Source organism: Oratosquilla oratoria, chromosome 6 (assembly GCF_046742065.1).
Source record: "Oratosquilla oratoria isolate Oo_2021 chromosome 6, ASM4674206v1, whole genome shotgun sequence".
Classification (NCBI taxonomy): Eukaryota; Metazoa; Arthropoda; class Malacostraca; order Stomatopoda; family Squillidae; genus Oratosquilla; species Oratosquilla oratoria.
Window position 1 is genome coordinate 65,886,116 of NC_134782.1, and position 15,000 is coordinate 65,901,115.

The following is a 15,000-nucleotide window of genomic DNA, read 5'->3' on the forward strand; positions in this document are numbered from 1 at the left end:
CTTAGAGAGAATATGAAATCATTAGGAGCCTAGAAAGGCTTCAGCATTAAAGAACTATCTGGTTAGTTCAACAGAAAACATAAGTATGTAAGAGTGATCACTGAAAAAGAAAATAAACAAAGCAAAGCGCTTTCGTACATTACATCCAGTTCAAAGTACTTTGCATTGGATGCGATATACGAAAGCGCTTTGCTTTGTTTGGTTTTCTTTCCCAGTGTTCACTCATGCAAAGATTACTAGTGTTTCTTATTAGCATATGTATTTATTGCAGACCTGTCTCATGGTACCACAACAGGATGGTGTTCCTCTGGTTCGACGTATTCTTTTGGTTGGTGGGGACCGGGTTCACCCTGGTCGGCATGTACGTTCTCTTTACCGTTGACACCCAGTCCTACAAGGCGAAGTCCAAGGGACAACACTTCCACGGGAACAATGGGAACCCCAAGGTAAGCACCTGCTTAATGAATACATGGTTAGATGAATTGATGGAATGATGAAAAGGCATGATAGGTTTTGTGCGTATATGTGTGTGTGTGTTTGTGGTGAAGTTGGTCCTATGATAGCGTAGGGTCTTGTCTTGTATAGGGGGGGGGGGATACCCTAAGGTGGTTGGCCACTTGCTTTCTTCTTCTGTTCTGGCTGATCTCTTTCCTTTTCTACAGCTGTCATCAAACTATTCTATTCATCATCTTTTCGGGAGTAAAGGGACGCACACACACACACATACACAAAAAGACTGACTCAAGTCTATAGGGGTATCACTGAGGTTACAATATATTCCATGCAACTCAGAACTCTAACCCCCGCCCTCATTCCTTTAATCAGCTTTGGGAGGTGGGGGGGGGTGAAAGACAGAAAGTGAATAAAGATAACAGGATTGAAAATACACTTATTCTTATCTCCTCCATGTTCTTCAACAAAGTCTTTGTGGCACCCCACTCATCACTTTCCGTCACTAGGAGCCTCAGTCTGTGAATATTATTATGATTTTTCTCCAGTTCGGAGAGTCGTTCATTCAGTTCGTTAATTTCGAAGTTTAGTCTTCGCATGAGTTATTGACTGCACAAGTTTCTATGCAGTCAACATTCTAGGAATTTTAGGGACATCCCTATGAATCAAAGTTATATAACAATCTTTTATTATTAGAGACTAAGCCCTACTAAAAAAAAAGAAAAATAAATACTTTTAATTTCTACGAACCCTCCATTCTGTTACCCACTTTAATTCTCTCCTTGTCTACATCCATGACGCCACCTCCTCAGTACTATTCTGACTGTAATCTTTGTATCTCTCTGTATGTCGCAGTACTGAAATGTCCAACTCTAGTTCGGTTCTTCCTTTTGGAGTTCGAGTGATGTGATTCTCTTGTCACACAGGTCATGGGCCTCACCGTGGAGGACTCCATCACCATGATCATCCTCGGGATCAGCTTCAACTTGATCTACATGATCGTCGTCGTCCTCACGACCTACCTGAAGAGGAGTAGGCCGAGGCACACGGGGGTAAGTAAGAAGTTTAGAGACACTACTACGGAACACAGGGCTTCCGGTATTGAGTTCTTGTACCTCTGTGGCTCTAGGTTTGATCGATGTCTTAACAACTTGAAGCCACTGTCTAGCTAGTAGGGGCAGTGTCTAGTGCGAATATACATAAAATTCTGATTTTAAATATTCCCTTTAAGGTATATAAAATCTCGAAGATTTTTACAGTCTCTCTGTCTCACACACCCCTGTTTTTAGGGAAAAAATCGTTCTAAGTCTCCTTTTTGTCTTTCAGACCTCGAATGACCTGCCTCCATCTTACGACGCCATCAGCAAGACAGAGACCCCACCACCTGAGTACGAGCACCTCTTCCCCTCCTCCTCCTCGTTTCTCCCCTCTGCAGTCCGAGATTCTACTACCCCCACTTCCTCTTCTCCCTCCGGGACACCACTACTGGTCTCCTCCTCCTCTTTATAAGAACTTTTATTCTATTAACCTCTCCTCCCCAGCTTTATCTCCTAATCCTTCTTCTCCTCCCTCTACTCCTCCTCCTCCTTCGCCTCCTCCTACTCCCAATCTTCCACCTCCGTACACGCCTTCCTCTACTCGTCCTCCTCTTTATCTATCCTGTTTGTCTAAATTTTCTTCTGAAGTCAGAGACTCACCTTCTCCACCACCACTCTCCTCTCCTCCTACTCTCCTCCGACACGCAAGGTCACCTACTCCCCTCAGACCTCCCTTCCTCTCCACCTCAACCTCCTCCTCCAGTTTCGTATCCTGCACTTCAGTGGTGATTTAAGGAGCAAGCCAATTGTCTTGTGTTCCTCCTTCAAACCCTCTTCCTCCCTCATGCTCGACCTGATCAGTCAAGGAGAACCTTGTGGTGCCAGAAGAAGAGTTCGGCCGCTCAGGAACCCCACCCTCCCGAGGAACTCTGAGGACGGTCGAAGTGTACTTCAAGGAAGTCTGCGTAGATGGTTTTCCTCTCACTACAGGGCAGGATTCACTCGGAATGACAAAGGTCTTTCCCTGTTGTTGATGCCAAACTCGTGTTTCTAAGTATCCCAGCGCCTATAGAAACCAAGGTCTAGAGACCCCCTCGCGTGCCACAGGGCTTCCTGTTGGCGCCCCGATTTTCTAGATGGGCAAATTCTGTTCCGGTGGTACAAGTCTGAAAGGTGCAAATTCTCAGTTGGCTGTGAAAGAGGTACGGTAACAGTGAATAACTTATTCTCAGAAAATGTATCGATTATATTAAAAGTGAGGACATAAATTCTTTGCTAAAGATCATGGGAACCCCATGAAGAACAATCTACTAATGCTGGCGATGTGTCCAAGAGATATTAAGACGTTTAATATATGTGAGGATTTTGTAGAACAGAGGGGTCCATGGGGGTAAGGTGGACTTCAAGACATCGACAAGGTATGACTTAAGACAAAAATGTCATTTATGGAATACGAGTGACTTTTGTGATAAACGGATTCTACCGTAAACAAATGCAACTCCAAAGATGGTGCTAACCTGACCAGCTGCGACACCGGTGAGCAGGTGGTGTTCAAGGCTGTTATTACATAGGAAGTGAAGGTGCTCAAGGTGTTGTGAAGTTAACCAGGTGTGATAAGGTTAACTAATCTATTTCGCATAACCCCTTCCGGTGATATTTGTTCTTTAGTCCCAGGTGTAGCCAGGCGGTTTTATTCACCTCCGTGGTGCCACCCCCTCCCCCCCACCATGGTGAAAAGGCGCTTCGCTTCGGACTAACACCAGAGAAAAGGGGCTATCACCATCACGAAGTGGTTTTCACCAGCAGAGGTGCTAGAAGGTGTCACGCTCAAGAAACACCAGGCGGTGCTCTGTACATGAACAATTGTTTGACATATGGTGGTAACTTGCACACGTTGTCGAGATTCGTTAGAAATAAAAGTGCATTCGGCCGCAGAGCTGATGCAACGATAATCAGAATGTACCGATCAAATAAACAAAACGAAGACTGATGATCTATTCATAGCCTGTTCACTGAATCATATTGAATACAAAGAATGCGTCATTATCGTCCGTTCTTCGTGTTCTTTGCGATGAAGGACGCTGACCGCCTCTGATCCACAATAAATATCTAACAAGGAAAGACTGCGTTAACAAAAATGAAACGATGTTTTGCGCGCGTACACACACACACACACACACACACACACACACACACACACACACACACACACACACACACACACACACACACACACACACACACACACACACACACACACACACACACACACACACACACACACACACACACGCACACATTAATGTATGCTTCACCTACACTTTCTGTGCATACTATTTGTTCTTGTCCCGGCTGTCCCACTCACAAAGGTAACAACCGAACTTTGTGGGAAGGAGTGAACATGAGGGGTCGACCAAGGATGGGGTAGAAGGGGGATTGGGAAAGAGGGAAATATCTGTTGAGGAAGGACGGGAGAGGACAGATGATAGGGGTGAATGGAGAATAGTTGTGTATGGATGATGTTGTAATGCGTGAGGGAGAGTGGATGGGGGATGGGGGGTGGGAGGTGAGGGAGTATGTTTGAGAAATAAATTGACGCAGCCTGAGGGGATTTCTCTCTGTCTTCTCCTTTTCTGCATAAGAGGACGGAGAGGGGGGGGTCGCCGATTTAATGAAGCGGCCTTGCTGTGGATGTGCTGTGTCTTGCGACACTGCTTCTGACTCAGGGCAGGGGACAAGATGCAGTGATGACCTAGGAGGAGTTCGTGAATAATCATTAACCTAACCATTGTAGTGGATTGTTAACACTACATGGTTAACGGTACTCGGCTGTAAGAGAAGAATTGAAACAAACTTTCAACATCTTCGGACTGGTCCACCCGCGATAATATCAAATAAAAATAATCAATATTTCAACATTTGGTAAAATTATACAATCACTTTACATTTACATGTTTTTTTCCTGACAAAGGGTATCATAGTTTGTGGCAACATTAATTTCACAAATATAATTAATGTTCATGGACACATACAATGTTTTTTTTAATCATAGTAATTTTTGCCACAAAAATGCTATGCACGTTAAGGGGACACTACAGTAGTGGCGTGTTACCACACCATACCCCCACCTAACTTTAACCCTTAACCCTAACCATTTTTTTTAATGAAATATAGTTATCCAAGTACCTGGAGTGACAGGGTATCAGAATATATATATATGGTTATGAGGGTCTATCTCCAAAACCCTAGGAGTACGTGAACAAACAGACAGACAGACAGAGGCTACTACTTTATTATTGTAGACATATATATATATGTATATATATATATTTATATATATACATATGCATATATGTATTCATATATATATATATTCGTGAAGCGTGGCAGGAGATTCTCTTTCAAGCATATTCTGTTGAAAACGACAGCAAATTCATTAGAGATTAATTTCTTTCGTAAGCTTTCGGAAAGTAGATTTCTGAGGAAAAGAGAGGGGAGAAGCAAATTTCCAACTGACATTGGGAACTTATATTAACACAGAAATCTATGTTATACACAAAGTAAATGAAAATAAACAAAACACAGTAGAATAAAACCAAAACGTTTCGCAGATCGTTCTGCATCTTCAGTTGGAATGAAGGGAAGTATGACGATGATGGGTATAAAAATGAATAGAGGTAAAACTTGGAGAGATCACTAATGACTCTCCTCTGCTTGGCTGGCGCTATTTGGTAGATTCCTCAGCCTTGCCGATCGTCTTAGGCATGACATTTTGTCCTCTGCGGGGTGCTTGTTATGATCCGGCGGCTCTATTTTTGTGAACAAATGTCTCCTACGTGTAGGTTTCATGCTGGGGAGGAGGGAGAAATCATTTTTTTGTACATTGATAATGGGTTGTAAATCTTTTATAATCACAGCCTCCAAGATGGTCAGACGTTGGAGGTCCTTCTCCTCTGCGACGATTTCAGTATTTTGTATCATGGTTTCCCTGTCGAGATGGCGTCTGTGGTGGGTCCAAAGGTGTTGTTTAGGTCCTCCTTGTTGTAGGTGAAGGGTGATTCTTCTGGACAGGGTGGTAGTTGTCCTTCCCACGTAGGTAGAGCGTACGGTCCTCCTCTGGGCAAGTGAATTTGTACACTATGTGGGATTGACGTATTCCATGAGGTTTTGGGGCGGTGTGATTTCTCAGAATTAAAGAAGATATTTTTTTGTTCCTGTAATAAATAATGAGTGATAATTTGTCACGTTCTTTCGTGGGGGTCAGATTTCTTTTGATAATGTTTTTTATTATTTTCTCATCATCTTTATATTTATTGGACATATGGGACTTATAGAATATGCGGTATATAGTTCCTTCATGTTCTGTGGCAGTGTGATGAGGTTCTCGGTACCAGGTGTCAATAACTCTTCTGAGTGTAGATTGGACTTCATTGTTGGAGTATCCATTATTGATTAGAAGTTGGTGGACTCTGTCTATCTCCTTTTGAGTATCTGACCAAGAAGAGCAATGGCTAAGAGCTCTTCTAAAAAGGGTGCTGATGGTGGAGTCTCTGTACTTTTTGGGGCACTCACTTTCTCCGCTCATACATAGTCCGGGGTTGGTGTCCTTAACATACACGCTGGAAGAAAAGGAGCAATTAGTCTGTTTGAGGAGGACGTCCAGGAAGGGGAGGGAACCACTTTCACTATGCTCGACAGTGAAATCAATCCCCGACACCTCCATGAGCTTCCTCCTCAAGGTTTCAAGGTCTTGGTGGGAATCAGTTTGGACAAAAATATCATCAATATATCTACAGTAAATATTGGGTTGGCTAATTTCACTGAAGACTATTTCCTCTACCGAGCCCATGAAAAAATTGGCAAAGAGAACCCCTAAAGGGGAACCCATAGCAACTCCATCCGTTTGTTGGTAAAGCTTCCCACGTGGGCAGCGGAAAGGAGACATTTTAGTACAAGTCTCGAGTAGAGAGCGTAGAAGTTTTTCAGGTATGTCTAGTCCGGGGGCAGGTCCATTTCTGTATACTTTATCACAGATAAAGTTTATAGTTCTGTCAACGGAAATATTGGTAAATAACGAAGTGGCGTCCAGCGATGCTATTATTCCTCGGCTGGGAGCATCTTTTACCAGGTCCAGGAATTCGTGAGACGATGACAAGCTGAATCTGTTCGGAATAAATGGTGTTAAGAGATCATTTAATTTTTTAGCTAACTTGTACGTAGGTGTAGGTATTTGACTAATTATGGGTCGGAGGGGGTTATTAGGTTTGTGGATTTTTACATTGCCATAACAGTATCCTGGTTTGTATTCACCAGACAATTTACACAGCTTGGTACCTCCTTTGACAGCGTTAATAGCGTCAATAATTTTATTGACTCTAGTGACTATTTCAGGGATAGGATTTTTCTGGATGGGTTGGAATTTGGATCTATCCTCTAGAATATTATCAATCTTTTCAAGATATTCTGAGGTGGGGATAAAGAAGATTACCAAGGCTTTATCGACACGTTTTACGGTCACTTCCTGATTATCTCTTAGACGTTAGGCGGCTTCAGTGTGTTTTTTCTGTAACACCGAGCTGGTGAAAGGGCCTCGTTGCTTACCGGGCTCAGCAATAATTTCTGGCTGTAGGCGTTGATTGATTTCAACTTTACCTTCATCAGCAAGTTTGAGTATGCTATCAATAAGGACTTATATATGTATATATAATATGTATATATATATATGTATGTATATATATATATATATATATATATATATATATATTATAATAAAGTAGTAGCTTCTGTCTATTTGTTTGTTTGTTTGTTTGTTCACGAACTCCTCCTAGAGTTTTGGAGATAGACCCCCATAACCATATATATTCTGAAACCCTATCACTCCAGGTACTTGGATAACTATATTTCATTTCCAAAAAATATTATTTTGGCTCAGGTTAAAGGTTAAAGGTGTATGGTGGGGTAACACGCCACTACTGTAGTGTCCCCTTACCACGATTGGCATTTTGTGACAAAAAATACTATAATTAAACAAACCATTGTATGTGTTTATGAGTATTATTTATATCTGTGAAATTAATGTTGCCACAAACTATGATAGCCTTTGTAAGGAGAAAGCATGTAAATGTAAAATGTTTGTATAATTCTACCAAATATTTAAATATTGGTTATCTTTATTTTACGTTTTCGCGGGCTGTAATTTATTTTAGTTCAAAGATAATAAAAAGTTAGTTCAATTCTTCTCTTACGGCCGAATATATTTTATTTCCAAAGGGCGTCTCCCTCCTCAAATTGATTTTTTTCTTACTTTCTTAAATTTTTATTTGTGTTACTTCCCTTGAGTAATATTGATACGCGTAACTTTTCTCCACAAATTCTATCAAAATTAAAATGATCATCATTTGCCCTACGCGCGGGTAATTTGGCTAGTATATATATACTGTATATACATACATACATATATATATATATATACTGTATATACATACATACATATATATATATATACACACACACACACACACACACACACACACACACACACACACACAAGTGATAAGGCTGGACAGAATGAGGAACGAGGAGGTGAGAAGAACGGGGGTGGAAAGGGAGGTGCAAGACAGGGTTGATGAAAGAGTATTGGATTGTTTTGGACACATGAAAAGATTGAGTGAAGAGAGATTACTAAAAGAGATGTGGAAGACAGAGGTGGAAGGAGTGAACATGAGGAGGCGACCAAGGATGAGATGGATGGATGGGGTAAAAGGGGCACTGGGAAAGAGGGGAATGTCTGTTGAGGAAGGAAGGGGGAAGGAAGGGAGAAGACAGAAAACAGGGGTGGGTGGAGAGTGGTTGTGTATAGATGATGTTGTGATGCATGGAAGGGATTGGGTGTGGGACGGAGGGTGAGGCAGTATGTGTGAATAATATTTTGACGAAGTCTGAAAGGAATTTCTCCCCATCTTTTCTTTTTCTTCAGAGGGGACGGAGAGAGGGGGGTGGGTCCCCGATTAAATGAAGCGGCCTTGCTCTGGATGTGTGTCTTGCTACATTGCTTCTGGCCCAGTGTAGTGGGTGGGATACAGGGATGACCCGTCATCCAGGAGGAGGGGGGTGGAAAGGAGTTGAGTATGTGGGGATGGAATGGGTGGGAGTGGATTTTATGCCTTTGCTTTTTTGTTACCTCCCTTGTTAGGGGGAAAGAGCCTTTAGTATATGTATGCATATACACACACACACACACACACACATATATATATATATATATATATATATATATATATATATGTGTGTGTGTGTATATATATATATATGTGTGTGTGTGTGTGTGTGTGTGTGTGTGTGTGTGTGTGTGTGTGTGTGTGTGTGTGTGTGTGTGTGTGTGTGTGTGTGTGTGTGTGTGTGTGTGTGTGTGTGTGTGTGTCTGAAAGTGGAGGAAGTAGACGAGGATTAATTGGAGAGTTTTAATGCCTTAACATTTCGACCTGCAGGGTCTTGATCACAAAGCTTTGTGATGAAGACCCTGCGGGTCGAAACGTTAAAGCATACAAATTCTTCCATTATTCCTCATATACTTCCTCCACCTTCAGTTACTTTTGTCATTATGTAGTATATATATATATATATATATATATATATATATATATATATATATATGTATATATATATATATATATATATATATATATATATGTGTGTGTGTGTGTGTGTGTATGTATGTATATATATATATGTATATATATGTATATATATATATATATATATATATATATATATATGAGATTTGTGAATTTGTTATATTGTGAAAATATATATTTCCATTTGTGATATTCTCAATACTCTTGAATATAATGAAAGCATGAATGATCTCCACGTTTTCTTTTTTAAAGTGTTTTCAATGTGATCTGATTTTAATATATTTCCACTTAGCTCTTTCGTATTTCTGCCTCTTGAATTTATTCATTAATTTATTTACCTACTTATTATTTTGTTTTTTGCATTAACGTATATGTTAATTTATCTACTTATCTATTTGTTTATTTTTGTATTCAATCCATTTGCTTATGAGGTGAACACCGTTTGTGAACATTCCACTTTCCTTCTGGTGCCGCCAGACGATTTTATTCGGCCTCGAGTCACCCACACCCCCACCCCCGGTTGGGTCAACAGCGACCTCCCCGCATTCCTAGAGAGACAGGCGCTCCAGAAATGCCAATAACGAGGTCATGGCGGGTCATCATTCACTTAACGACTCATTCCACCCGAGACCGACGGGTCGGGCACTTTAGAACCTTGGCGACACTGTGCCAGTAACCATCCAGTCTTGGGCACAGGCCCCGCCCCCTCAAATTTTAAGCTCCGCCCCTCCGAGCTTAAGCCCCAACCCCTCACAACTTAAGCTCCGCCCCTCTTAACTTAAGGTCTGGCCTTCCAACCTTAAGCTCCGCCCTTCCAATCTTAAGTCCCACCCCTCTTATCTTAAGCTCCACCCCTCCGATCCTAAGTTCCGTCCCTCTCCAAGCATAAGTTCCACCCATCCAAAATTAAGCTTTAACTCTTTGATGAACAGTCTCCCACATGTTGTTCTACGTGATATTTTGTCTTATAGTATCGCCGCTGCAGTCCATATTACGCCTGTACTACAGGCATTTGTATCCTCATGAAAGCACAAACTAGGCCCTGCCGAGCCATGTTTCGGTCAGTCTGGGTCCTCCGCTACCTTTCGGTACGCAAGAATGGTATATAAGGAAACAGGCTTGGGTCTCCATGTTCAGTTCTCTTCTGTACTTGTCACCAGCGGTGCGCGACCCAAAGTTCGCCGTCACTCTTGCGGTTAGGGCATGCCTCGGAGCCCGACCGCCGACCCAGCCTAGGTCGACACTCGCACTAACCATAATAAAACCCATGAAACTCACTCGAGTCTCATTCACTCCTTCGTCACCAAAGCACAACTAACGTTCGCGTAATGTTACATCCCTCCAAATTTTAGCTCCACCTCTCTAAAATTAGGCTCCACCCCTCAAGGCTTAAGTTCGACGCATCCAACCTTACGCCACATCTCTGCAACTATATACCCAGGCGTACCATCATACGCTCCACTCCTCCAATATTAAGCTCTATCCCTCCAATCTTAAGCTCCACCTCTCGGATCTTTAGCTCCGCCTCTTGGATATTTAACTCCGCCTCTCGGATCTATAGCTCCGCCTCTCGGATCTATAGCTCCGCCTCTCTAACCTTTAGCTTTGCGTTTCGAATCTGAAGCTCCGCCTCTCGAATCTTAAGCTCCACCCCTTCAATCGTAATCTTTATCCATGGTGATAAAAATGGTTGAAAGTGTGTACATCTCAATTTCCATCTTACTTATCTATTTTGAGTTCATTTTTTATATATTGAATGAATGTGTATCCTACGCTCACAGACCACATCCACACACTTTGCACCTAAGCTGACAGACCTTCAAAGTTGCCAATTGTGCCTTTTTTTGTATCCTTTGATTAAGTCTTATAATTACTGTTATCATGATAATTATTGTTAGTGTTATAAATATTTTCTATTAAATTTATTATTACACCATTATTATCACTATTATTATTATTATTATTGTTATCATCGTTATTCAATCTCTTCCAACCTCATGCCTTCAATTCTTCATTTTTACTTAAAATAGAACGTATTAGCGGGGGACAAGAACACCATTACTGTAATCCCCTGGATGCCGTAAAAGCAGATTGAATTCAGGCATAGGAAAGGGACAAGGGAACCCTCCTCTTGATAGACAAAATAAATAAGTAAATAAATAAGTAAATGAATAAATAAATAATAGATAAACATGTAAGCAAATTAGTAAATACTGTACATAAGCAAATAAAGTAATATATATATATATATATATATATGTATATATACATATATATATCTTTTTTCAACCACAGATCACTTTTAAGTCCATGCCCACGCAGTCGAGACTGAGAATCGCTCGATGGAGGCATCCGTTGGAAATTGAAACGTGGACGAGCCGAGGATTCGAACCCAGCTAACCTGTAACAAAGTTATAGTTACTTAAAACAATACGTCACTGTAACTTTGTTACGGGTTAGCTGGGTTCGAATCCTCGGCTTGTCTACGTTTCAATTTCCAACGAATGCCTCCATCAAGCGATTCTCAGTCTTGACTGCGATAGCATGGAATAAAAGTGATTTGTGGTTGAAAAAAAAAAAATTTAATTGATCACTGGGAACAATTCAGTATATATATATATATATATATATATATATATATATATATATGTATATATATATATATATATATATATATATATATATATATATATATATTGTCAGTGTATTTGGGCAGGGGATTTTCTCTGTTTTGTCTCCAATTACGAGACAAAACGATATAATCGTAAGCATGCCACATTCCGCCACAACACGAACCCGGAGGCTCCCCAGCGCACGTGACATTTCGTCACTGCCCGAAATACTAAGTGGCCTCCCCCAAGTGATTAACAAGTAAAGAAACTCTAGTATAAAACTTAGATCTTTAACAAGACTTATCGGATTAATTCTTATCCTGACAAGAAAGAACATCCCTATAGCTACTGAAGAAGGGTCTTGAATCGTGATCTAGCTAATATGACTACATACAGCCAAGTCATAAAATTCGTTTCTAAGGAAAACAAATTCATAATAAGGTATATGGAAAATACCTTTAAGAAAATAATTAATGCACAACTAGCCATCACTTTTAATAACACACACACACACACACACACACACACACACACACACACACACACACACACACACACACACACACACACACACACACACACACACACACACACACACACACACACAAATATATATATATATATATATATATATATATATATATATACATATATATATATACAGTATATATCAAGGACTACTATTACACAGGACGTGCGCACCCAGATCCCTGGGTCCGCTAGCGGAGGCCATTGCTTTCTTTGTAACCTAACATTTTATATTGGACAAATATATCAAAACTAGAAACCTAACATTGTATGTAGGACAAATATATCAACTATTGACTTATTCAATGTAGTATAAGTTAATATAAGTTTTATAGTGAAATAAGAAACTATTTTAAGGCACTGTTATGCTTTGAAATGCCAATTTATCCGGACTTAACAGGTGTTATTGTATGAGGTTAGTGGACACCAGGGTTGGCGATTTTTTTTTTATCTTTATAAAAAGTATAAAAAAAAACATATATTTTTTTTTAATTTAAATCAGATGTATTTGATTTAAATATTTTTTTTTATAGATTTTAAATATTGTGGGATTGCTATCTGATATGCGATCTGATTGCTAAAGGACATTTTAGCATATCAATATAAGGAGCAGTGTTATATAGACTTGCCACAAATATACAAGGAACTGTATAAGCCTACATGTAGTATATATCACTGTACAGCCCACAACAAATTTCAACAAGATTCTTGTTGAAACTTGTTCTAGGTAAGTAGCTTCTCACTGAGTTAGTTGATGCTTTGGAATCAACCAGGAAGGATGTCTTCTGGACCTGGCAGAATGGTTCCTTCAGGCAGAATAAATGATCCTGTCTGGAATTATTTTGAAAAACTACCAATTATTTCTGGCAAAAGGTACCAAGCTAAATGCAAAGACTGCAGCCAGGAACTACAGGGCATTTTGTCAAGATTAAAATCTCACAGAGATAAATGCCAAGGTCAGCCAATGTATACAGAAGAAGAAATTGATGACCCAGGTAAATAATTTTACTTATATTGTGTGCATTTCTCCCTTTTCATACGCAACTATATAAATTTGGTGAACAATGGAGAGCATGTGCAATAAAAATGTGAAGGCCTAAAGAGATGATACTTCAATTTCATTACTTCTAAATTTGGGTAATGACTATATCACTATAATATACTGTATCCACTCAACTTTGGGGCCTAGATGATTGTTATTCATTTCATTCAAAATTGTGTAATATATTTCATAGGTTCCATTGGAGTTCAGCCCACATGGGATTCAACCCAAAGGGATTTAGCCTAACCTAACCCAACTAACCCATTATTTTTAGTGAATTTAAAAGTGGACTGAATCCTGTGTGGGCTGAATTCCAAGCCCACCTATTTCATATCCTGTTAATTATTTCCAAATAATTTAGTGGCTTGTGTGAATATGATCATTATCTAAAACAATAACTACTGTACTCAAAAGTAGCCTAAATCACACTGTATTTATTCATTTATAAATTATGCAATATGCTAAAAATTTCTGTTTCCATTTCAGAATCTGTATCAACAGCTTCAATCCCTTCATCATCGGCTCCACTTGAATTATCTGCAAACCTGACTCCACCATTAAAAAGGTCACTATCAGACTCCTCCACAGGCGCCACTTCTGCTAAATCATTCTCATCTAAAAGAAAGTCATCAACATCTCTGGACAGATTTATCATAAAAAATTCAGCCTCTCACAAGGAAAATCTCGACAAAAGTTGCAAGAATTATATTTGCTACAAATTCACCATTTCGTCTTGTTCAGCATCCTCAGTTTCTCAAGATGGTTCAGAACCTGAGGCCAGGTTATACTCCTCCATCCAGAAAAGATATTGCGGATAAGTATTTGGACCTTGTGTATGAAAAGGAATATAAAAAGTGTGCAGATGACCTGAATAATGAAACTGTATGTCTTTCAATTGATGGGTGGTCTAACATCCATAATGAGCCCATAATATGTGTCACTCTAACAACATCCACTGGTGAGATTTATTTAGTTGACACAATAGACAGATCAGGGAAACCTCACACTGCTGAATATCTTCTACAACTTGTACAAAATTCGATCAAGAAGGCTGAACAAGATTTTGGTTGTCACATTGGAAGTGTTGTGACAGACAATACAGCAAATGTCACCAAGATGAGAAAAGTCTTGGAGGAATCGAGTGAACCTGAGCATACCGTCCTCACATACGGTTTATACCGTTCCTTGTATACTTGTGGCAAGTCTATATAACACTGCTCCTTATATTAATATGCTAAAAATGTCCTTTAGCAATCAGATCGCATATCGGATAGCAATTCCACAATATTTGATATCTATAAAAAAAAAAATCGATTTAAATCAAATAAATCTGATCTAAAATAAAAAAAACCTATTTTTTATATTTTTAAAGGTAGAAAAAAAAAAAAAAAATCGCCAACCTTGGTGTCCACTACCCTCATACAATATATTATACCTGTTAAGTCCGGCTAAAATTGGCATTTAAAAGCATAACAGTGCCTTAGAAATAGTTTCTTATTTCACTTTAAAATTTTATATTAACTTATACTGCATTGAATAAGTCAATAGTTGATAAATTTGTCCTACATACAATGTTAGGTTTCTAGTTTTGATATATTTGTCCAATATAAAATGTTAGGCTACAAAAAAAAGCAAGTGCCACCGCGAGCAGACCCAGGGATCTGTGTGCTCACGAGCTGTATAATAGTAGTCATTGA

The 15,000-nt window shown here is 39.6% G+C and overlaps 1 protein-coding gene across 1 annotated transcript in view; it reads left to right on the plus strand.

Annotated features, from left to right (window-relative positions):
* Positions 1 to 494, plus strand: part of LOC143026050 (uncharacterized) — a 6,007-nt gene extending 5,513 nt beyond the window's left edge. The window contains exon 2 of the mRNA XM_076186044.1: positions 272 to 494. Coding sequence (XP_076042159.1) covers positions 272 to 494 — 223 coding nt within the window. The remainder of the gene's footprint in view (positions 1 to 271) is intronic.
* The last annotated feature ends 14,506 nt before the right edge of the window (positions 495 to 15,000 follow it).